The sequence below is a fragment of the Strix uralensis genome, chromosome Z (assembly GCF_047716275.1).
Source record: "Strix uralensis isolate ZFMK-TIS-50842 chromosome Z, bStrUra1, whole genome shotgun sequence".
Taxonomy (NCBI): domain Eukaryota; kingdom Metazoa; phylum Chordata; class Aves; order Strigiformes; family Strigidae; genus Strix; species Strix uralensis.
The window spans coordinates 10940419-10967049 of record NC_134012.1 but is presented as its reverse complement, the minus strand read 5'-3'; the positions used below and the strand labels follow the sequence as shown (position 1 = coordinate 10967049).

The window sequence follows — 26631 nt, the reverse complement described above, 5'->3', positions numbered from 1 at the left end:
ACACCACCACCTCCCTGGGCAGCCCATTCCAACACCTAACAACCCATTCTGTAAAGAAATGCTTCCTAATATCTAGTCTAATCCTTCCCTGGCGCAACTTGAGGCCATTACCTCTTGTCCTATCGTTAGTTACTTGGTTAAAGAGACTCATCCCCAGCTCTCTGCAACCTCCTTTCAGGTAGTTGTAGAGGGCGATGAGGTCTCCCCTCAGCCTCCTCTTCTCCAGACTAAACCCCCCCAGTTCCCTCAGCCGCTCCTCATAGGACATGTGCTCCAGACCCTTCACCAGCTTCGCTGCCCTTCTCTGGACACGCTCGAGTAATTCAATGTCCTTTTTGTAGTGAGGGGCCCAAAACTCAACACAGTCATCGAGGTGCGGCCTCACCAGTGCCAAGTACAGGGGTAAGATCCCTTCCCTGTCCCTGCTGGCCACGCTATTTCTGACAGAAGCCAGGATGCCATTGGCCTTCTTGGCCACCTGGGCACACTGCTGGCTCCTGTTCAGCCGGCTGTCAATCAACACCCCCAGGTCCCTCTCTGACTGGCAGCTCTCCAGCCACTCCTCCCCAAGCCTGTAGCGCTGCTGGGGGTTGTTGTGGATGAAATTTAAGGGATTCTTTTCAACAAAGTATCATCTTCTGTTCTGCTTCTGTCACATGGAAGTACAGTATGACTAGTTCCAATTCCACAGCTCTCAGCACCTAAAAACTGCTTCGTTTTTTTGAAATTGCCAGTATTTTCTTAAGACACCAGATGCATTTTAACTTCAACTGTTTACAATTAGTGATTCTTAAAGAAAAATTCTTAAAATTTGAAATTTTACAATAATTAAGCTGCAGTTAGAAACTACTGCTGAAATATAACAGTTACATTTAGGTTTTCTTTCAATAGCGGATGGAACTTTTAGGCAGTTATTTGTTTAATAATTTTGAGATGAATGGAATGCTTCTATTAGAAGTTTTTATCATTTAATTATCTGCCTCAGTTTAACAAGCCAGAGACAGAACAGTGAATGGTAACACAATGACATGTGTCCTGTGAACAGAAGCTGCGAAGCAAGGAGCATTACACAACACATTTTCATTTATTAATAGATCTCAATTAGTACCAACACTCAAAAGCAACAAAATAATCCTTAATTTAGGAAGATTTCTCATTTCAAACATTCCATTATCAGACTGTATCTATTTAAGTACAGAAATAATGGACAGTTATAACATTGTGCTATTTTTCTTTCCAGCTCTAACAAGCATTTGAATGTGTAGGAGCTACCAACCTTCCTTCTTTCTAATAAATTTCAGAACCACAAATCTTTTTCAGTTTAACCCTAAATAAAACTTGCTGACACAAAGATTGGATACCATTTTCCAAATTACTACAGGTAAATTAATTTTAACATGTCTAATGAGCTGCATTAGAAAATCATTATTTAATAAAAGATACCTTCACTGCTATGTTGCTGAAGGAGAAATACAGTAACAAAATTTACTAAAATCTCTCTGAGGCCATAAAATGAAGTTAGTTAGCTTTAATACATAACATTCTCTCTGTGCAAATATATTTCTGAAATATTGTATATAAACCACAACTCAAGATACATTACAAAATTAAAAGCAAGGAAAACATAACTGTCCCTTCACAATAGATTTGGGGCCCTGGAACTTTTGAATGGAGAAGGAGGAAGAAAATGAGACAAACAAGGAGGAAGACCAAGGTCCACCAAGGCCGGGTCGTTCTGGACCAGGTATTAAAACCAGTGCTAAAAAGAACCCCAGAAGAGTCAGTGTAGTGGGTGACTCCATTCTAAGGGGTGTTGAAGGCCCAATATGCAGACCAGACTCATAGGGAAGTGTGCTGCCTCCCTGGGGCCTGGGTCAAGGACCTCACGGCAAAACTCCTTGCTCTAGTGAGACCCAAGCACTACTACCCGCTCTTGGTTTTTCAGGTAGGTAGTGATGACATTACCAGGAGAACTCCTAAAGCAATGAGGAGAGATTTCAGGTCCTTGGGGAAACTGATTAAGGGGTCGGGGGCACAAATTGCATTCTCCTCCATCCCTTCAGTTGTGGGGATGGATGAAGAAGAATACAGGAGAACTCAACAGATGAACCTGTGGCTCCAAGACTGGTGTTACCGTCAGGGCTTTGGATTTTTCAGTCATGGGTTAGTATACAGGACACCAGTCCTTTTGGCATCAGATGGGATGCACCTGTCCCAGAGGGGGAAAGAGGATCTTGGGGCAGCAGTTAGCTGGGCTCATTGAGAAAGCCTTAAACTAGATTTGAAGGGGGAAGGGGGCAAAACATCAGCCCATCTGAAGTGCATGTATACCAATGCACACAGCATGGGTAACAAACAGGAGGAGCTTGAAGCCATGATGAAACAGGAAAGTTATGATGTAGTGGCTATTACAGAAACATGGTGGGATGTCTCCCATGACTGGAGTGCGCCAGTTGATGGCTACAAGCTCTTCAGGAGGGACAGACAAGGAAGGAGAGGTGGTGGGGTGGCGCTGTATGTTAGGGACTGTTATGATTGCTTTGAGTACAAGTGTAGTGAAGACAGGGTGGAGTGTCTTTGTGTTAAGAATCAGGGGGAAGGCCAACAGGGCAGATGTTGTAGTAGGAGTCTACTATAGGCCACCCACCCAGGACAGAGAGGTGGATGAAATATTCTATAGGCATTTAGGAGAAATCTCATAATTGCTTGCCATTGATCTTGTGGGAGACTTTAACTTCCCAGACATCTGCTGGAAATACAACACAGCAGAGTGGGATCAGTCCTGGAGATCCCTGGAATGTGTGGGAGATAACTTCCTGACACAGCTAGTGAGTGAACCAACCAGAGAAGGTGCCCTGCTGGATCTCCTCTTTGTGAACAGAGAAGGACTGGTGGATGATGTGGCGGTTGGAGGCCGACTAGGGCACAGTGATCATGAAATAATAGAGTTCTCTATTCTTAGAGGGGCCAGGAGAGGGGGAAGCAGAACTGACATCCTGGACTTCCAAAGGGCTGACTTTGTCTTGTTTGGGCACCTGCTTGACAGAATCCCTTGGGAGACGGTCCTGAAGGGTATAGGGGTCCAGGAAGGCTGGGCGCTCTTTAAGAAGGAAGTCTTAATGGCTCAGGAGCAGGCGGTCCCCAGGTGTTGTAAGAGAAACCGGTGACAGAGAAGACCACCCTGGCTAAACAGGGAGCTTTGGCTGCAACTCAGGGAGAAAAGGAAAGTTTACAGCTTTTGGAAGAAGCGGCTAGTCACACACAGTGATTACAAAGAGGCTGTGAGGTTATGCAGGGCAGAAATCAGGAGGTCTAAAGCCCAGCTGGAAATTAATCTGGCTTCAGCAATCAAGGATAACAAGAAATGTTTCTATAAGTATGTGAGCAGCAAAAGAAAGACCAGAGAGAGCCTCCATCCCCTGCTAGACGCAGGAGGACACATGGCAATGAGTGATGAGGAAAAGGCTAAGGTGTTTAATGCCTTCTTTGCCTCAGTCTTTAATAGCAAGACTAGTTGTACTGAGCGAATCCAGCCTCCTCAGCCAGAAGACAGAGACTGGGAGAACGACCCCCCCGCATTCCAGGAGGAGATAGCCAGTGACCTACTGCATCACATAGACATACACAAGTCTATGGGACCGGACGGGATACACCCGAGGGTGCTGAAGGAGCTGGCTGGGGTGCTCGCCAAGCCGCTTTCCATTGTTTACCAGCAGTCCTGGCTGACCAGGGAGGTCCTGACAGATTGGAAATTGGCCAATGTGACACCCATATGTAAGAAAGGTCATAAGGATGATCCAGGAAATTACAGGCCTGTCCGCTTGACTTTGGTGCCCAAGAAGCTGATGGAGCAGCTCATCCTGAGTACCATCACACAGCACATGCGGGACAACCAGATGATCAGGCCCAGTCAGCATGGGTTTATGAAAGGCAGGTCCTGCTTGACAAACCTGATCTCCTTCTACGACAGGGTGACCTGCTTATTGGGTGAGGGAAAGGCTGTGGATGTAGTTTACCTTAACTTCAGTAAGGCATTTGACACTGTTTCTCACAGCATTCTCCTGGCGAAACTGGCTGCTTGAGGCTTGGATGGGCACATGCTTTGCTGGGTAAAAAACTGGCTGGCTGGCCGGGCCCAAAGAGTTGTGGTGAATGGAGTTAAATCCAGTTGGCGGCCGGTCACGAGTGGTGTCCCCCAGGGCTCGGTTTTGGGGCCTCTCCTGTTTAACATCTTTATTGATGATCTAGACGAGGGGATCGAGTGCACCCTCAGTAAGTTTGCAGATGACACCAAGTTGGGTGGGAGTGTTGATCTGCTCAAGGGTAGGGAGGCTCTGCAGAGAGACCGGGACAGGCTGGAGCGATGGGCTGAGGCCAACTGTAGGAGTTTCAATAAGGCCAAATGCCGGGTGCTGCACTTGGGCCACAACAACCCCCAGCAGCGCTACAGGCTTGGGGAGGAGTGGCTGGAGAGCTGCCAGTCAGAGAGGGACCTGGGGGTGTTGATTGACAGCCGGCTGAACAGGAGCCAGCAGTGTGCCCAGGTGGCCAAGAAGGCCAATGGCATCCTGGCTTCTGTCAGAAATAGCGTGGCCAGCAGGGACAGGGAAGGGATCTTACCCCTGTACTTGGCACTGGTGAGGCCGCACCTCGATGACTGTGTTGAGTTTTGGGCCCCTCACTACAAAAAGGACATTGAATTACTCGAGCGTGTCCAGAGAAGGGCAGCGAAGCTGGTGAAGGGTCTGGAGCACAGGTCGTACGAGGAGCGGCTGAGGGAACTGGAGGTGTTTAGTCCGGAGAAGAGGAGGCTGAGGGGAGACCTCATCGCCCTCTACAACTACCTGAAAGGAGGTTGCAGAGAGCTGGGGATGAGCCTCTTTAACCAAGTAATGAGCGATAAGACAAGAGGTAATGGCCTCAAGTTGTGCCAGGGAAGGTTTAGACTGGATATTAGGAAGCATTTCTTTCCAGAACTGGTTGTTAGGTGTTGGAATGGGCTGCCCAGGGCAGTGGTGGAGTCCCCATCCCTGGAGGTGTGTAAGAGTCTGGTTGACATAGCACTTAGGGATATGGTGTAGTTGAGAACTGTCAATGTTAGGTTAATGGTTGGACTGGATGTTCTTCAAGGTCTTTTCCAACCTAGATGATTCTGTGATTCTGTGATAATCTGAATTGAGTACATTGTAATATATTGCACTTTAGCATTTAATAGTTTTATCAGTCATTCAGAAGTAATACATTTTTCTAATAATTCACATGACCACTCATCAGTCTTTGGGGAGAAGAATAGAAGGACTCTAATATATTTAATCCCCACCTTCAGACAGGAAATTTTAAAAAGCCTTTCAATTTTTTTCTACATTATCAACAATATTTTGAGCATCCAACACAAGGTTCAGAAGCCCACCAACAACTCATAACTCGGGCATAAGAGAAATTAATGGTAACATTTAAAGGAAGAATGAATGTATACAAAAATATAGCCAGTGATTTACTACTGAGTTAGCACTGATTTTAACAAAAACAAGTAAATGTTATCTTGAAATTAAGACATTTTGCATTGTCTTTGAAAAATACGCAGTGTATACAATTTCGCAAAAGAAAGGCTCTTCCAACTTTCTTTGTGGTCTCCGTTACACTTTTAGTCAAAGCAGATTTAAATTACTGAACAGATTTATAGTACAGTTAAATGTTTGTTGATGGAAACAAGGCAGGTAGGTGCTTTATTACATATTATTTGAACACCATATCCACACATGCATATACTTAATTAAAAAGTGTCCAGTGACAGTTACAGCTGGAAAAGATTTCCACATGAACACTCTCGTTCCCTACACTAACAAAACCAAATGCCCTCACCATTGTCAGCCAAGATGCTTTAAACCAGCTAAAGTAGAGAAGGTACTGAGTGCAACCACAACACACTTCCCTGCTCCCCAGAGCTCTGGCAAAATGTATCATTGCCTCCATTGCAAACTAATTAAGATGCTGCTTCTAATTTTGTTTGGATGGCACTTCCTGCATTCTGTACTCATCGCAATGCTACTTTTTATGAGGAATTTGCAAGGTAGCTGGACATTTCCTACCTTGAGACCATCACATTTTTTCATCAGCACTCATTTGAATTCTTATTAGTATGCATGAGTTTTTCATTGAACTTTAAGATCCTACTGGCACATAACACACTGTAATGAGCGTAAAAGTGAGCATGCAAATTAAGACTCCCATTAATCACTAAATGTTACCAGGAAACACAAAAAAAAAGACTAGGAGTAGATGGGCAATAAAATGCTGCATGAAGCGTGCAATCTCATGAATCTCTATAGGTTTGTAAAATTATCAATCTCCTCTAAGGAGCACTATCGACCTCTCCCAAAGAGGTAAATTACACATTCTACAGAACAAAGAATACAGAATACAGAAAGGTTGTATGGATCCATATTGCCTAGGGAAAAGTATGCACTCCCACTTTGTAGTAAAATGTAAGGGGCTTCACCTAAACAAAAACAGGTAATATTTGTATCGGACATATGGATTACATTCCAAATTCAAAAGTACAGTACAAAAGGAAACACACTTTTGGATTTTTAAAATGAAAATCAACTTAATTTTCTGTATACAAATAGCTTAACACTATGACTAAGGATAACACAAGGGATTATGATTCTATTCTTTTAATACTGAGCATGTTTCAATTTTATGAAAGTTTTACAAAACGGACATTCAGAACTTTTGTAAAATTCATGTCTGAGAATTTAGGAAATTTAATCCTGTGGAGCAATTATAACTAACATCTTCAGGAGAAAACTTCCAGGCAACCCCTTCAGGAGTAAACTCTCATTCCTATATTCAGTAAACTCTCAGGACTAATACACAAACATTCCCTCTGGAGTCTCAGAAACAGCTTGCAGAGACTAAGTCTGTAATCTATCTGTATCTATTTGCTTTATAGCTTTCTACTTGGTCTCAGTTACCTTATTACTTGTTTATAACTTGATAAACACCACACCAAAATCAGCCCCTTAGTTTAACAGCTGTCCAGGCTGAACGTCTTAGATATACAATGAGATTTAACTCAGACCCTCTTCAAATTTCACTAAAGCATCCTCCCGCTCCTTTAAACAATCACTTGTACCTCCTTTTGTGAAAGTTCTCCTCAGATAACTCATGCCCATAAGTGTTTCCAGGGACAATACTTTTATTCACTTCAGTCACAAGAGATTTCTTTTCTAGTCGAAGTGTGATGTAGGAAAACAAGGAGAGGGAAAGCGTGCTGGGATGACTGCTTTTAAATCAGGTGGCCATTAAGGATTATCCACAAGTGAAAAAACTGAGCCCTGGCAGAACAAAGACAGCACAAGTGAAAGCAGCTCTCTGCAGATCCCAAGAAAAAGGAGAGGAAATAAGGCAGCAGAAACTTTAGCACAGTCCTTAAAGTGAAAAGCCTGAGAAGGCTAGGCAAGGAGACTGCTATTGCTGAACCAGTCAAAACTGAAGCAGAGGCTGCAGATGTCAAAGTGCATACACAGGATTTGGAGAGAAGGCCCTGGGAGATGCCCAGAAGAGAGGACTCAGAACACTAAAAATCCACAAAATTTCCAAGAGTAATGAGAAAACAGAAGTGAGAAATATTATACAGCCTTCTAACCTTATAACCTTCATCTTTTACTGTTCAGAGAAAACAGCAAGTATTTTAGAAATCCTTCTGCAAAGTCTCAGACTGTTTGCTGGAATGATCAGCATCCACGACAGCACAAATTATAAAGTGAACACCCACAGAAAGAATGAATTGGGAAATTTTCAAGAGTCTGGACAGAAGATACAGAGTGAAAGTTTAGCACAGGTCTTGCAGGCCTGGGAAACCTCTAGGCCAATCTTAAAGAGGTAAAAATAGGGACAGAATGGTAATGAGCTTTTCAACAAAGCGTGTCTAAAAAGCTTGTATTAAACTGTTACCACTCACATAACTGGCTTTTACAGTACTATTTGAATCGCTACTCTTTCCATTCTTTTCCATTTCTTACTCATTGAGAATTTTTCATTTTACAGAAGGCAAAAAAGAAGTAGTGATGAACTGAACTTCAAAGCGTCCCACATCCGTAATTCACACCTCAATATATAGCAAAGGCACAATAATTCTTTGAACAGCCTCTATATTCACAGCAAAAGTACCAGTTTTGGCTTTTTAAAATTATGTTATACTTCCACAAAACTAAATTCTCATTGGACAAAAAATATAGCTTAGCCTTTTTTTGTGGAATTCCCATACTTTATCTGTTAGAAACATGTACTATACACCCATTCTGCTTAAGGAATGCATAGGGGAAAAAAAGATGCATGTATCTTTCTTTTCTGTTTCTAGAGAAATCCAGTACTTAAGAGGAAAAGACTGTTACCTATCTGCATACTTTTCCTTTTCTCTGTGAATTCTATTTGGTGCTGAGAAAATCACAAAGAAAAAAAAAAGCAGTTACAAAGATGAGGAAGTTCAGCATTAAAAGTGTAAATGTAGCTCAACTGCCTAGTCAATTACCTTTTCTTGTTTAAAACAAACCTGAATAAGATGCCTTGACTTGCAAAAGTGGATCGCAGGTCTGGCAGCTGCATCATTTTAGAGAAGTCCGTACTGCAGTGTACCTGACCCTTGACTCTAAGGTCCATGTATTATTGGTGCTTGCCTAAAGCATCCTTCGAAACAGCTGTACCCTCCCATGCACCACACTGTGGTGTGAGTCACACGGATTTGTGCTAAGGTTTCTGCAGAGAGCTACAGCGCAGGCTTATTAGTGCTACACCAATTCCAGCGGTCCTAAGGAACAGATTCATATAGCAAGCTGGCTGAACTGCTCTAAGACACTTTGTGAAAGGGTGATTAGCCTACACCTGAGACAGCCTGACTGTCCATGTTGTTTCCTGTTAATTCCAGCCAAGTGCAGGTAGAGACTAGTAGATTGCACTTTTCAACTCTTAAAAGGCAGCTGCAGGTCTTAGATGAGAATTCATTCACAGCAGAGCAGTTACCTGAGGCTTTTTCTCAGTGTTTGTGGTGCAGAGTGATTGTGTGACAGTCACACACAGATGACCAGCAGTGGCTGGAGAACTTTGGGATGAGGAAGCAGACCTTCAGAAAGTTGGATTAGGTAGATACACATTCAAGCACCAGATGATTTAGTAAGGATAAATCTACCAGGCTGCTGCTCTCCTTCAGAAGATGGCTATCTTGGACTGATAAAGAAACAGCAGCAACTAGAATAAGATTTGCCAGCCAATTGTGGGTAGTGCGGCAGTAGAAGACAGAAGTTGTTGATATTGTGGTTTCACCACAGTTGGCAAATGCTGCTAATAAGGTTCAAACACCTTTGAGAAGCTTTTAGCTGTTAATCCTAGCCTTAGTTGATTACCAAAAAAAATTCATAGGAATCAGTGTAATGACAATGATAAAATGCAAGATGGGAACATTTGATGTTTCTCTACTGACTCCATGACGGGATATAATGGGACCAAAGTCTTCTCTTGGCTCAGTATCATCTCCCCCAGGGGCCAACAGTGAGTGCAAAGGAAAGAGAATGAGGTAAAGCAAGTATATTATGATATTTCCTCAAAACACACTGTAGCCTCCATTAATTTGTAGCTCACTGACAAATTAAACCACAGTAATATCTATGCATGACAAGGATTTTTCTTCCACAAATTCTTTCACCGTTTTTTGAACTCATGCAAATTTCCAGCAAGCAGATTATTCAATGACAAGGAATTCCACAGTTTAACTACATACTGCTTAAAATTTAAGATGCTTTAAACCTAGCAGCTTCTGCGAGATGCCTAGATATTATTCTCCCCAAAAACCATGTGGAATGATGGGTAGACTATTCTATTATTTCAGGGGTTCCTTGCTTATGCTATAGAGTCCTGGATTTTAAGCCACATTTAACACCACATTTGGCTCGAGCTCCTACAGCCTCAAGGACCAACATACACTCCCTATCTGCTTTCTCTAAGGGCTGCTTAGCTGATCCTAAACTACTTCTCTAAGCTCCCTAAATTTCTTTTTATGTCCCAAATTTTCAGACAAAATTTTCATCAGTAGCAGTGGGAAAAAATGGTTCTCAAACTTCCTACAAGTTTGTGCAAGGAAAAGCATAGGAAACCAAATGCCACCATAAAAAAAATAAAAATCACTGTGCCACCAATAATTGAACCAACCTACAAATTAACACTGCAGTGAAGGTGTAATTAGGAAGTTTAACACATTAAGTTTTCGTTATTCTATCAGGTCCCACTCAGGCACAAATATTTTCACCTTTAATAGGAGAAAGTCATGATCATACAGGCTTTATTTACATTTTTTTAAAGCACTGATTTCCTAAACATAATTTATCCTATTTGTAAAGGGGTTACCTTAAGAATTAATTGCAATTACACAGTTAAACAAAAGCCCACATTACTCAAAATGAAGGATAATGGACAACCTATTCATGTAGTCAGGCTTTCCATTAAAAATATTGAATCTACATTCAATGGCAAAACTATCTTTAAATAAACCCATAATATTCAGGATTTACCTTCCCATTCTGTTGGAAAGTCACCCATTTCATACAGATATGCCTGACGATTTATTGCTTCTACAAATCTTCTTTCTGGTATAATCTGCCCTATAGCCAGGAAACAAAAAGAAAAGAAAAAAAGGCCGTTAAATGTATTTTTATATAACATTTAAATTGCTAATTATGTTATTGTGTTGAAAGAACTGTACCTATTCACACAAGTGCAACGATATCTACAGGATAAAAATGAAGGATTAAAATACTGAGAAAATTATTACCATCTAGATGTCAATTTGAAATGCTATGTGTTTCAGTAACTTTAACAAGAGCTTGCATGTCCTACAGCTGACTTGGATTATTAATGACAGAAATATTTCAACCCAAGTTATCCACCTTAGTGTATCCCTTAGAGAATGCTTCTCTGAAGAACTGTCGATCAGTTTTCCAAGAACAGTTTTTTCCTTCACCTTGATATCTTCCACACTATTCCAAGTGAGGGATCAGAAGCTTGATGCTGTTCTCGAGTCAAAAACCAGCACTGAAAGTTCACTGGTTAGCTTTGCAAAGTGGTCAGGCCATATCATCTCTAAACACTGGCAATTGCTCTGTGCATGTGAGCCTTTACACATATGCTTGCAAACAAAGTATTTTCTATGTTAAAAACCAAAAACCAGTAGGTAGCTCTCCGATAGGGAACATTCAGTATATTGAAAGAGTAGCCAGTGTGGAGAATCTGGATCTACATCCCACCCACGGATTCTACTACTGCCAAAGAGGAAGAATTAAGGTTCAACCAGTGATGTAGCACGCAGCAGACTGACTGTCAGATATCATGCTACTGTACGGAGAAAGAGTATTTTAATTTTCTTTTAAAATTAGCAGATACTGCAAAGATGTGCAAGTTCCCCATCTCTCACAAGGAAAAAAACTAACAACATTCCCCAGGCTTTTTCTCACAGCTTCTTCCCTTCCTGGGAGGCTGATACGGAAAAATTTAACATATGGAGCAAACTCAAGAGAAATATCTGCATAAAATATTTTCTTTTATAATGATGTAATTAATCCAGTTCATTCCTTCAATATGCTTTCAACAAGTATTTCAAATGAAGTTATTTTAAAACTGATAGTAGTCAGGAGTTAAAATTCACCCATCTCTGCTTACTGTTGTTCATTATTAAGTATTTAATAAAGTAAAATAAGAACTTGTATAGAAACTGCAATTCCTTTTTTAAGTACCTTCTTTAGCTTTGTAATATTTCTTTTTATTTTTAAGCGATGCAACATTTTTTCTGTTTCAGATATGCCAACAGGCAAAGAAAATAGTGTAGCGTACTTTCATCTCCAAGATTAGGTACTTTTAATTAGTGTTGAAAGGTATATGATTTATACTTGTTTTATAAGTACACAGTTCCTCTATGCTGAAGATATACTTCATACACTTGCTTTAAAATAATTTCCTTTCAACAATATAATGGATAATGCTATTTCTCAACCTCTTTATCCACAAAAAAAAACAAAAATACAGAATTACTTTCTTCCCATACAGAAGATTTCCAGAAAAGCTGAAGACCTATCTATGTAGGTCTGATCCTATACAAATCTCAGAATTAGCACCCTTCTCCATTGTTGGAAAGTCACTAGATTTTACTGTTAGCACAGCACCTTTTAAAAAACTGTCCATAATTCGAGTCCTACACAGGTGGAACAGTCTGAGTAGACTGACATAAGCAAAAGTAACAAAGAAGTGTATTTTTTTTACCTGCTGTCACAACTTGTGATTGATGTTACATCTTTATGGGTTCTCAAATAAAGTGTTTTTAACTAATCTACTTTTAATGAAATATACCACTTTTTATTCTGCTTCAAGCTTTCATAAGACACATGTAAAAAATTCATTTTCCAGATCCCACAGTCAAATCACACTGTAGAGCCAAACTCAGAAAATCATTTCCCAAAGATGTTATTTTGAAGAATCATCACGCAGGAGTGCTGCTGGCTTTTAAGCCTCTGCATTTGTGATGCACACGTGACATGAATTAACTTAAACTGTCTGATTCGCCTTGTCCCCTAGGTTTCTTTTGGTGGACTAACACTGACAAATAATTTGCATAGTTTTCTACTGAAGATCACACTGAAGCCTCTTTAGATTTGATTAAAACCTTTTACTGTTTAGTGTTTTTTCATAGTAAAGATATTGACTGTTTTGCTTTATACTAATCCATTCCCACATTTGCAAACAAATACTTTGCTACTGCAACTTAATAAATTTCAGTTACAAACAGCAATGTAAGAACCACTATTTACAGTTCTAGCTTTAAAATTAACCTCATTTTCATGTGACCACTAGATCTTAGAAACATGGAAGAACCATTAATACTTCAAACTGGGATTATATAAAACACAACATATCCAAAAAGTAACAGCCAATAACTCATAAACCAGAAAGCAGATTACTTCAGAAAGAATTAAACAGATGTACAGAATACTCACTAGAATACTCAGATATAACATTATTTACACAAAACTCTGAAGTAGCCAAGATTTGCAACTTTGCAGCAGTTACAAGCAGGCAAAATGGCCAAGAAATCTAAGTAATGGACAGATCTTTCAGCAAGTGATACAGTATTTACACATTTTAGATTTATATACTTTCTTACTGCACATAATTTCTCTAAGCCTTTCTGTCCCAACCTATCTGAAAGTCAATGTGTGATGGCTGAAGTGAATTTGTACAAAATCCTGAAAGCAAAAGTGTTTAACAGAAGTCAGGCAGCCTGCCAGCATGAGAAAGGAGTAGCTAAAGCCAGCAAGGGGAATAGTAAATGAAATGTGAGGGGCTAGCAAATGACTTAATTATTTTCTAAATTTCTACAGCCCTATCTACAGACTATGAAGCCTAGAAATTAAGTTATATTTCCACAGCAAAACCATGGTTAACTGTAGATATGCACAGGTGTTGTAAGTATTTTAATTTTTGAGTTTCTTCTAAGGAAGAGCCCCTCTTCTACACACAAAACATCCTAGCTATTTCCACTTCAGTCACTAAATCTGATATATCCACATTTGCCTTAAGAAAAACCCTTGAAGAATCTTCCAGATCAAAACAGAGTTAAATAATGAATAATCCCAAACTTGTGTTATTCTATAACCAAATTATTATTCTTCCCATATCAATTTCTTAAAACATCATCAACAGGGAACTGGATGGTTTTGGTTCCTATACTGAGCAAGAGCCCTTGTCAGCTATAAAATACCAGTATGTTTTGCAGTCAGCAGATGGAAATGGGATCACCCTCTCACACACATGCATGCTTAGAGCTACCACATTAAAGCAACAATTCACAATTCCCATTCAAATTGAATGAATCTCAGATGTTCATGAGAACTCAGGACCAAGACTCTTTTGGCTAGCTGATTCGCACTGTGTAAGAATCCATGGAAGAAACACTTTATAAATTACTTAAAGAAATTTTTTTTTTTTTTTAATGCACAGACTGAAAACGCAGTCTTTGTTAATTGAAGACAAATGGACTAAATTTCAGTTGCACAGCATTGCTGTAAACTTTATGATGAAATAAGCATTTTTAGAGCATACCTATTTACTGAAGCGCTATGTGGTTTGAAGAGATTATATTGTAATTCATTTACTAACGTACGTTATTTCATCATCAGTAACACAACATAAACATTACCTACTGGAAACAAGGTTTCTAAGAATTTTTTCAGCAGAATCTTACAAAGCTCACAGAATGGATCCCCTATTTCTTTCCTCTTGTCTGGTAACACTCAACAAACTGTCTAGTTTTTGCTAAATATGAAGCAGTACTTAAGTCACCAAAGCAACTGAACTATCAGCAGTTCTTCACACAAAGCAGAGAAAGAACTACTCTAGAGGCAACGAAAAGTAGATTACTTCTCGGTAGGCTGAGGAGTGGCCCATCACCTTCAGAGCAAGATATGAAGTTCTCATCTCCATTGGAGGAGAAGGGAAAAAAAAGTCTGTTATGAAGAAAGGAAAAAACAACCCTTTTAAAGGTGAACATTCATTTGTGCAAGCCTAGATCTCTCCTTTGCATGGATTTTTAACTGAGGGACCCTGTTCACTGGTAACCATCTTCCTGTTACTTCATGGCCAGAATTCTGGTATTTCTGCAATAATAATCTTCACCTTAGGAAAGACATCAACATTTTAAGATAATACCTTTTTTCCCAAATAATATTGATTTTATTTTTTTCAAAATTTAGATTTCTATGACATTAATTTTTTCTGAGCAACAAATTAATAGCTTTCAATAGGTATTCATACAACAAATCAAGTCTAAAATAAATTACAAAAATTTTAATATTTGTACCTAACATCTATCACTTACACATGTAGTTAATATTTTCTCCAATAATTCATACAGTTGAAGTAATCTAAAACTCTTTATATATCTTTATAAAATCATATTAGAAACTCATTTCAACTTTTAAGAGCAGCAAGTAAGGCCATAGGCTGCTTTGTTCTATGGTTCTGATTTCCATTAGCCTCAAAAGAACCGGGATCGGTGACTTCCAGTTTTACAGTGATGCAGGATCAAGCAATATTAAACTTGGTAAGTGATGAATGAGTAAGTCCAAGAAAGCTGTAAGTACTGGGCATTCAAGGTCAAAAATCATGCTTTGATTTTGCTATTTATATCTACATCTTATCAACAATACATTTAGCTTTATAGGTCTGCAAGTCTTATATTCTTTCCAAAGGAAGATCTGTTTCTTCAGATTCCTACTGAAGTTTTGAAGTCAGGACAATTGCTTTAATTTTTGGGAACACATACTGTCAAAGGAAAAGACTCGCAGTTCCTTTCCACTTCCCAAGTAAAATGACAAATGACAATGCCAGTGTCATAGACACAACATCTTAGTATTATTTGTCATTTTGGATGAATTGCTGTCCATACAATGCCATGCTGTATACCAAAATAATTGTTCCCACCTTGCTCTGATTTGCTGTAGCATTTACAACTAATGACCAATAAAGTGGAAACAAATTGCTATGCTTAATTAACTTAGTTAGCAGGTTTTACCAATACAATTCATTAAATATTATTTGTATCCCACTAACAAAGGATTTGACATGGTACAAAAAGATTAAGGGTAGGCTCACATTGCATCAGAAGCTGAAGATAGGCATGTTAGTTTCGAGCAAGTTTACTTACATCTCAGAAAGTAGAGTCACAGCAAATTCAGAGTTTTGATAATTTCTCTCACGTTATGCCTGAGTTTGAGAGTCTTCCAGACTTCAGCCTCAGCAGCTAATACTAGTCCAAATAGCGCATATATTTACTGCAGCCTTTAGTCAATGTACTTTAAAAACCCCTATAGTCTACAGGTAAGATCAGACTTATGGGTCTGCGTCTCTCACAGGAAAGTAAGATTTTTGGTTTTAATCATCATGAAGTCACCAGAGAAGATTCAAGTTTTAATGTGAAGTTTAGATGAGAGAGTTCTAGCTTTGCCAGAGACATGTCCCAACATCATATCTTTTGTCAGAAGTGGGCATTAACATAATAGTAGCACACCTGATGCTGTCCCAAAGGACTTTGCTTCTCCTCTGAATTTTCCACTAACAAGGACTTTTCCCATCTTGATAGGATCCACTGTCTGTTTCCCAGGGAAGGGGGTATGTGGGAGTGTCAGCTCTGCGTAGCTGTGGGAGATTCAATGTGTTATTAGTAAATGATTAAGAGGCAAGTTGGCATTGGCCTGTCAGCTCTGTGCAGCTGTGGGAGATTCAATAACTTAAGAGCCAAACCGACACTGGCCAGTGTTCTGTGCAGGCTTGGAGAAGTGCCTGTGCTGAGCTGCTCTGCTCTGTGCTGCGCCGGCCCGGAGGAGGAAGGCTTTGAGGAGAAACAGGCCTTGGAAGAGAGATAAGAAACTGCCAGGCTGTGCTGAGGTGGATGGAACTGTTTCTGCGAGAGACGGTTGATGACTGTCTAGTTGCTGATTTGCTTATTATGAAGTAAGAGCTTGAATGAGAGCATAAGTTCGTATTATTGTAAGAAGAAAAAGAGAGGTTAAAGAAAATAAACAGCCCCTGCCCTGCAGAAAGAAAAGAAGAACACTGTGACGTGTGAATTATTTTGGCCGCTACAACTTATTACAACTTAATACAATTTATTACAAGTTAGTACAGCTTACAACAATTTATTACAGTTATTATAGGGATATATATATATATATATAAAAATCATCTTCAAAAGCTTCTCTAGGATGGAGTGTCGGTCCTCTGGAAAAGTTCTCACTCTTGTAAACATGACCAAGACACACTTATGGTATGGTTAGCTATACCATAATCAGGATGTCAGCTTAATGAATCTGACTCTCGATGCCATCTAGATTCTGCCCTTCTTACAAGCATATGCTAAACAATGAAGTTTTTGCAAACAAGGCTTACCATCCAACCATTTACTAACTAGTAATTGATCTATCACAATGTATATGTATTTCGCAAGCAAAAAAACCCCAAATAAATCTCTGTCCAGAAGGAATACTATACATTATTCCTTGAAACAAGAGCCACAGTCTTTATATCTAAGAATATTTTTATTTCCTTCCTGCAGAAAAATTATTTATATGCATACATAACAGGAGAAACTGTTCAATATCGTTCTTGCTGTAGTCATGTATGACTGTAAGGAAATTAAACACCTTATCCTGTTAGTTTAATAAATTTTGCCCATTTTCTATAAATTAAACAAGAAAAACTTAGAACAGAACCTTCCAAACAGGCAACAACTCAATCCTGCCCTATTTAACCCAACGCAAGTAATACTGCAGGGTAACCATATGGATTTATTCTGATTTCATATACCAATTTGTATCTTTTGTCTACTAACCAGAATGATTTTGACGTTGTTAGTTTCTTTGTTTCTTTGAACAGACATATTCTGTATTTTGCTTGTTACAGAACAAGCTTATCCCTCAGCCCTCTGAAAATGCAATCCACTTTTATAACAGCTGTCAAGACATCTAGAGTGCACAGGCTGCAACTTGATTCTGTTTCACAGTTAAAACCAGTTATGCATATTATAATTTTCCAGTTTGACATAAAAGGCAGATTTTTTTTCCCTTTTTAAATGAAAAGGCCTATGCTTATGTGGGTCATTAGTCCACACTAATCACATTTTTCCTTAGCTGCTCCCATACACGTATCCAGTCACTGATATACTGAATGCATAAACATATACACACATGTGTGTCTTCTATGACCCATTGCCTAATTATGCTTTCAGAAGAAAAAAAAAAATCACAATAATATAACACATGTAATATAGGTAACAGCAACATTCAAAATGAAAGCTACTTAGACAAAGGGCTGATAGTAAGGACATGGCATAGAACAATGAGACTTTGGAAAAATACCTACACAATCAGCCAGGAAGGAATGGGGTGGGACGGGAGGGAGGGGGGGAGGAAAAAAAAAGAAAAAAAGAACTCTTAAGTTTAAAAATGCATTTACTACAGTTAAAATATGAATAGCAAGTTAAAAAACAAAACAACACAGGCTTTGGGCTTTATTGTTTTTTAAATGCCTGCATATCCCTCCTCTCTTCTAGTCATATGTCTATGCTATTCTTTTTGAAGACTGCTACCTCCCTAGTCTAGGACTCTGCTTTGCACATATCTATTGAGAATGACAAACAATTAACATGAAATTTTGTCTGGAAGCTGTCTCTTTGAACGCAAAAAACCAAACACATGTCTGGGTTGTAAGGCTTATTGATACACCAAGCCATAATTTCTGAAACTGGTGATAAAACAAGTATTTTAATAATGATACAACCAGTAACAGTAGAAAACACTAGAGAGGTAAACCAATTACACAATGCATAACGCTAGTAACAAATTCATTATCCATTTTTCTAAGCTGATCTACAACAGTAGACCTCACCGAAATCAGGAGGAGGTGTTTTCTCAACACACTTCCTCCACTCAGTTTAAGAAGACCAACCATACAGTACCATATCATTGTTAGTAAGGTTACCTTTACAAAAAGAAGGTGATCTTCAGAATGTTTCTCAATTCAAACTTTAAGCAAAAGTTAGCAGGAATAGTCTCCCAGAAGTAATTTTAAGTTAATGACTGTAGAATCAAAAAATTCCAACCACTAACATACAGGTGTCCCACTTTCTCTTTCAAACTGGACTCTCTAAATTACAAACCATATTTCTGTCTGATTGCTCCAACTGCCAAAAGTTTAACAATTCTATCTGGATTATGGCCAACTGTATTTAAAAGTCTCTTAACCATTAGCTTAAGCATGAACAAGTACTTTTTCTAAAGTAAAACAAATTTTGCCATGGAAAGCTCAAGTTCTCAAAAAACTTTACAATAAATGTTTTATTTCAATTATATATTTCTGTTTTACAAACATTGTCAAAAAGTCTAGAGAATATTCTAGAAAGTCATTAATGGAAGACACCACTTTTTACTTTGGTCTTAGCAGGGGGGAATCTGCAAAGAACAATTGATATTTTTATGATAAATAAACCCAAAACACACACACAGAAAAATTAATGAGTTTTCTATTAAGTTTAATGGTGTCAAGACACAGCTAGAAATACAAAGTATAAAAGATTTGTACAAAAGAAAAAAAAAGACATTATTCAGTTCACTCAGAGAGAAACTTTTGCAAGCTTGCAAAATATTCAGTGCAAACCATGCACTGTGTGTGCCAGCATCACTTTACCCATCTCTGAATGGAACCACCTCAGAGATGAAAAGTTTAAAAATACATATACATGTCCACACATATATATATAAATGCATCAGGAAAAAACCAGAACCATTTAGAGGCTAGTAGAAAATAGCTTTTTTGGTATACTGCCAGATGTGAAGACAAGCTTAGTAAAACATTTGCATGTGGAAGGAGAAAACCTTTGCTGATCACCAGTGTGGCAGTTCAACTCCACATTAGATTTCACAGCGTAATTCTGATACACTCTTTCCATTGCTGTTGAATACTGCTTTGAAATCCTTCTTCATGGCAATTGTGAACCCAATCCAAGATGGCCTCAAAATAGTCTTTGGGCTGAGAGGGCCCAAAGTTTTCAGTAGGCCAGAAGATGTTTTTTCAGTATAAACCTATAAAAGCCATCCTGTGCAGTCTGGGTTAACATCTGCGCACCAGTACAAAGATGTGGCAGCAGTTTCTATAGAGGCATCTAAACTGACATCTGAGGTGTGTTAGTTCACTGGATTTGGTGTGGCAGGAATCATTTGATTAAAATACTACTATTACTGACATTGCTGGGTTGAATTTGTTCATTGTTTACATGGCCCATGTCCATTTGTCTAGAATTCTGACAAATGCTTTTATTTTAGAAATAATTTGTTCTGTCATTGTTCTTGAGGATGCGGATGCCATCACTGTTCCTGAGGATACGGGTACCATTACAGATACTATGCCAATACCATAGAAATCTGGGTCATGGACAAGGATTAAAACATACTTACTCTTTGTTATCTCTGGTAGCCTGTGCTGCTGAAGAAAAAGAAAACATTAAAAAAAAAAAATCACACTATTCTCAAAGAAGGGTAGTTAATAAGCAGTAAGAAAGATATAACCTTCTCTCTGATATAGAATGTTACACTCCATGCCACAGTGTGACTAGGAAGCCAATCCTGTACAAAAATTAAAAATATGTATTTTAGAACAAGCAGGAAGATAACAGGAAGGCAGAACCTGAAGTCTGAATAACTGTATTAAATCTTGGTACACCTATTCCACATTATTTCACAGGGAGATTAGCAATCAGACAGTATACACTGATTCACTAGTGTTCATATATATTGAGAAATATTTTCCTTTCACAAAGACCAAAAAAGTGATTTTTACAATGATTCCATTTTGAGTATGTCATTCTTGAAGAAATGGTCAAAAGCTATACATAGTGCCAATATCTGTCCTAGTAGAAGTCTCTGGACAGGTACAACTTTCCAGAAACATCTCAAAGTTGTTTTCATTCACACCTGATTATCAAGCAGCTAATGATTAAGAGGATGGTTTCAGAGTTTCTATACTTGCAAATGCTCCCTGACAAACTGGTAGTTATTACTGGAACTCTGTTGTTCTAGCTATGAACCAGTCTCAAAAAAACTAAAACATGCAACGCTTCCATTAATGAGGCCAAAGAGAAGGGAAAGAGAGAAAAAAAGACACAACCATTAATCAGTGATAGATTAGGGGGTTCGGTTTTAGGTTCTTTTTCCAGTATTTTAAAAATTAACTAGAACTTTATTTGATCTTTTATAAAGTACCAAAATAATTGTGTAACATAATACATTATGCATTTCCTCAAAAACTTAAGAGTTATCCTGAAAACATGGCTCAGTTCTCAGCAAGAAATGATCACTTCCAACTTGCTATCCGATAAACTAGTGTGCAGGCAGAGCAAGACAAATGGCAGAGGCTTCAACTGCAAATCCTTAGTTTAGGTGATTACAGTGCAAAACTACACCTTATAAAGGTTTTATTCTGCATATTCCTCTAACAATTAAACATACTTATCTTTTTAGCAGTATTATTTACAGTAAAAGCAATGGGAGGTAATATTGAACTTGCTGGAAGTACCCTTACAAGTTCAGCCTAAAAGCTCTCTAGGGAAGAAGCCTGCTTTGACATTCATTTCAGATATAATCATAGAATCATAGAATGGTTCGGGTTGGAAGGGACCTTAAAGATCATCTAGTCCCAACCCCCCTGCCACGGGCAGGGACACCTTCCACTAGACCAGGTTGCCCAAAGCCCCGTCCAACCTGGCCTTGAACCGTTCCAGGGAGGGGGCAGCCACAGCTTCTCTGGGCAACCTCTTCCAGTGTCTCACCACACTCACAGGAAGTAATTTCTTCCTTAGATCTAATCTAAATCTGCCCTCTTTCAGTTTAAAACCGTTACCCCTCATCCTATCCCCACACTACCTGATAAAAAGTCCCTCCCCATCTTTCCTACAGGCCCCCTTTAAGTACTGGAAGGCCGCTATAAGGTCTCCCCGGAGCCTTCTCTTCTCCAGGCTGAACAACCCCAACTCTCTCTGCCCTCTGGATGGCACATCCCTTCCCTCCACTGTGTCAACTGCACCACACAGCTTGGTGTCATCAGTGAACTTGCTGAGGTTGCACACAATTCCATGTCACCAACAACAGTGCCAGTCCCAACACCAACCCCCCTGAGGAACGCCGCTCATCACTGCACTTGGACATTGAGCCGTTGACTGCAACTCTTTCAGAGCGACCATCCAGCCAACTCCTTATCCACCAAGTGGTCCACCCATCAAATCCATGTCTCTCCAATTTAGAGACAAGTAAGTCATGTGAGACAGTGTCACAAGCTATCCATTTATGATAAGTATGTGAAAACTTTCCTCTACTTGAACTGCACAAATTCATGTTTTCTACATGTAAGGACAAAACTAATTTAAACATACTCATTTGCATTTCTGGTGGTTAATTTTTCAGTCTTTTCTGTATGCAATTTGCCATTTTACTTTTATTTTTTTAAAATCTTTTGTCATTGTAGGACATTCGAGCTAGTCAGAAAGGGTGACTCCACCCAGGGCAGTAGTGGAGTCCCCGTCTCTGGAGGTGTTTAAGAGTCAGGTCGACATAGCGCTGAGGGATATGGTGTAGTTGGGAACTGTCAATGTTGGGTTGATAGTTGGACTGGATGATCTTCAAGGTCTTTTCCAACCTAGACAATTCTGTGATTTTGTGGTATTAGAACTGTGTTTCTCTAACACTAAATAGTTTCTTCTAATAAAATTAGAATGCCATAGATAATTATGAGCTGCTGAGCAGTCAATGTGTATTCACTTATATCTGTGTCATAAATACATGAAAAAAGGCATTCTGTGTTCTGTATTTTCTTTCTAGGAGTGACAAAATTAATAACCTGAAAATAATGAACCTGTAATTTCGTGAAACCATGGCTTTTATACATGTTCATACAAACCTTATGTTTTGAAAGCCTGCTGTATATGAGATTGTGGCAGTTAACTCAAGTAAAAATACCTTTCATTGCGTTTTGTCCAAGAAGCATGTTCCCTCAGTGAACAGAGATTTAAAAACCCTCTACTAAATGCCCACTGTTATTCTAGTCCCCGAGCTTTCTTCATCTGGCAGCAGGATGCATCAACACCAGTTCCCATTCCCTGCTCACTGGAAAGCCTTGCGCCTTCTACCTTATCAAAGCAGCACGAAGCCCAACAGATACTACACCTTTACAAGGAATTACTGTTTTGTAAATGAATCTACAATAAGCTTACTAGAAATATGCAATGTTACATTCTATTTGCAACAAAAGTGTAAATGATACTAGTACAAATAACACCTCCCTGGAGAGCCGATGGATGCTTGGTGCTCTGGCACGCAGAAGCTTTCTCCCAACTGTTCTTTTGGTTTGTTTTGGTCTATCAAATTCAAGAAACAGTTTTCTACCAATTACTGTCAAAATGTGAATAAATCCAGGAATAAAGTACTGAATATTTTCTGTAAATGTATGAAAAACAGCTTAAAATGGGGATTTAGCATATATAAAGGGAATTCAGCAAGCAGATAGAAAGTGTACAATAACTTGTACTCTATAAATAAAAACATAATGCAGGCAGATAAACAAAAAGGCAGTCATGCAGGGAAAAGAAATGGGCAAATGACAGCAAAAGTATGAATTGTAAATGAAATGAAAAGAAAGTTGCAGCTGTGGAGAACATCAATTAAATGCTATGACCCAACACAGCAGTGTTAGAGTCTGGTTTGGATGATTAATTATATTTCAATTATAAATCATTTGCAAACACTCATTTACTATCTCCATTTTTTTCAGAATAAATGGCATTACTACAGCTAGCTGCACATACACTCTCAAGGAGCTAATGCTATTTCTGGTTTTTAGTACATTTTAATAAATTTTATAAAATTTATAAAATTTATAAAAATTATAAAATTTATAAATTTATAAAAAAATTTTATAAAAATACGGGTTTGAGATTTGCAAAGAAATTTCAGTCTTATACAATGTCTGAATACAATTACAGCTAATATTGTACATAGCACTTGAAGGATTAAAGAATACTAGTACTGCTATTTTATCGTGTTTACTTTTCAATGCAGAGTATAGGGGAGAATGCTCATATGTTTCAGCCACAGTCAACACAAGAGTGAAACTTCTGAAGAAAAGGGAGGGTAGCTAAAGTAACTTGTCCTTTGAGACATATCCATTTCACATACATGCATATCCTATAGCCATTTCTTTTAAACAGTATTAAAAACTATTCTTTATCCCACAATTTATATGCTACTCATTTTATCACATAAATTACAAAATTATCCTTTGAAGCTGCACTTGCACTGTTGGTATACTCCAAAACAGAGAGTTTTAAGAACACAGGCAAAGATGTATATATATAACCCTCACCTAGTTCTTTCACTAACAGAAGTCTCACAAATGTAGACTCAGATGAAAGAGTGGAATGCAGATACATCAATATAACACAACAAATAAACTCTCACTGTAGTTAAGTTGCTTGTTCTCACCTATAAAACAATTACATAAAAACTCTTGCAAAGTTCACATATGAGCAAAATGTGAACAGAGGTCCTAATATTTCAGACACAGAAGGTGGAAGTAGTCCCCCTCTAAATGTGCCAACATGACTCTGAAGTTGGTGGTGTGGTTGAAAATCTGAGTAGAACCAGACTGAGCTCCTGGCTCCCTCTGCAAGTGTCACAGTCAACTCGGGAGACATTCTGAACGTGTATATTCCATTCAAAAAAGCCTCTCAGTTCATCCAGCAGGTAGAACGCTACTCTTCATTTGTTCAAATACAGCTGTGAGAAGAAAACAAGAAATAGTGTTGTGAAAGCTCAAGGCTCAAGGGAAAAAGTGGGGGAAGATGGAGGCGACAGAATATCAGAAAATAGGGCCTAAACATGATGTGGTCTTCACAGAACACCACCTGTAGGACCCTGGAACTCTGTCTTGATTTCACTGACATTTTTAGCTGGGGTGATGACCACCAAAACGCCATTTTCAAAGGAAGGCTGATAAAGAGAACAGGTTAGTGCGGGTGGATTCAGAGAGACAGCCCGCTAAGCAAGACAAGGCCTGACAGGGATCTCAGGAAATAGCAAGAACTCCTCCCTGAGAGAAGAGGAAGCAATTTTAATATGACAGGACAAATGACTACAGTATGACCCTGAACACACAAAATGGTTTGCAAGGATGTCTGCTAAGTAGCCTACTAGAATCAAGAGAAACACTGTACACTTCAAGGAAATAAAATACCTAACAAAGACTGAGATAAACATAGATAATGGTAGAGTCTGCCATGGCGGCTGCCAAAAGAGAAAACATTTTCCATTTCATCATGCAGCTGGGTCTAACAGGAAGTTCTGTACTTTTATAAATAACCTCATGGCAGAGATATGTCTTGTGAGATGAAGCAGTCAGGATCGACACAACCAGGTGAAGTGGCAACTTTAGCTCTCAGAAAAAGCAACCTAAAGGGCTGTGATGCCATAGACACCAACATGACAAATGGTGTTACTCCACAGCATCTGAGTGTGCACATAGGGGCACTGCTGCCTGAGAATGTCACAACAGGCCTGGCAGCTGAAGAGTGGGATCTTGCAACCATCTTTTGCATCCAGATATTTTATTCATCTTTTATATGAAACAATACCGAAGTTTCTGTTTGAAAGCACAGACCTTTTGTTTGTATTGTGCTTTAACCAATTCTAAACAATCACGTTCGAGATGAAACAAAAATTGGTACTGGAACAAAACGAAGAACTTGAACATTGACTGACCTGGGAAAGAAGCATGGTACATTGAACTTATAGATCAAAAAGCTATCACAAAAAGTTCCTGTGCTTCAAAATACCAATATTATGTAGTACATACATACTGCAGCAGTGAGTTCCAATGTAAGTATGTTATCATCACTTATTTCCAACTTGGTAAGTTTCATTTTTTACAAGTTTCATTTTTTACTCAAACTAACTGAACTTGAATACCTTACCCCATAAACAAGTCATACCTTACTCTCACTATAAGAAAGAAAAAATATTACTGAAGAGGGCTTAAAGGCAACTTTGTATCTATAATATGATATGGGTGATATATCTTGAATTCAAAACTGTCATCTCAGTTCTAAAAAACAGAGGATATGCCCCAACCTTTGTGATTTATATTAACCATTATAATAGCATTTCACCCTCGCATCCTTAAGAAGAAGCTGGGTAGACAGTTAATAGGCCAAAAAACTCCCCACAATTTTACTCTTGTATCCTAATTAGTTTTAAAAGTATGAGGGCTGAAAGGGAGATCCTTAAAATGAGGTATCTAAAAAAGGGTGCACACCATTTTAGAAACAACTTTCTAAACATATTTCTGACTCTAGTTTGACACTTGACATGTGAGCACAATAAATTTTTTATGTTCATCAGCCATTGCATCTTGCTTTACTTTCAAGTTTATATTTACAATAAATTTACAGTATGCTCTTTCACATATCTTTATTATATACATGTTACATAAATATAATATCTAATATTTAAAGGCTTTGAAGTAAAAACAGGAAATAAATTGCAAGCATAATTAGTATGCTTTTAAAAAGAATTTGAATGCTATACTAATGCTTATAGGAGCTTCAGTATCCTTGTTCACGTTAGTGTGTACTTCTATAGTTTTGAATAACTGAAGTTTGCAAAATGTCATCTTTCATTATATATAGAAATAAAAAAAATGTTTACTTGGTTAGAGTCCTAAGAGAAACAAGTACATCAAAGGTAACTGCTACTTTTTAAAAATGAAATTAAACAATACTTACCAAAAAGTACAAAAACCTAGTGGATTAATATTAGTAATGTGGAATCACTTACCTTTCAACAAGTTGAAAATTTTTGTCTGATTTAACTCATACTTTACATTGTTAGATTACTTTTAAAGCTCTGCTTCAAATGTTTGTTTCTTTAGGATGCCCTGTGTGTACCCATTTGTTAAGGTATTTTCCAGTAACAATGAATCTGGGAAAAAAAGTAC

At 38.5% G+C, this 26631-nt stretch overlaps 1 protein-coding gene across 3 annotated transcripts in view; it reads right to left on the bottom strand.

Moving 5' to 3' along the window:
• The window catches only part of NDUFAF2 (NADH:ubiquinone oxidoreductase complex assembly factor 2), a 74969-nt gene that overhangs the window by 16620 nt on the left and 31718 nt on the right, over nt 1-26631 (bottom strand). For 2 of the 3 annotated variants that reach the window (XM_074855458.1, XM_074855459.1), the window contains exon 2: nt 10566-10655. The exons of the other annotated variant lie outside the window; for it this stretch is intronic. In XM_074855458.1, coding sequence (XP_074711559.1) covers nt 10566-10655 — 90 coding nt within the window. The remainder of the gene's footprint in view (nt 1-10565; nt 10656-26631) is intronic. 3 annotated transcript variants of the gene reach the window in all.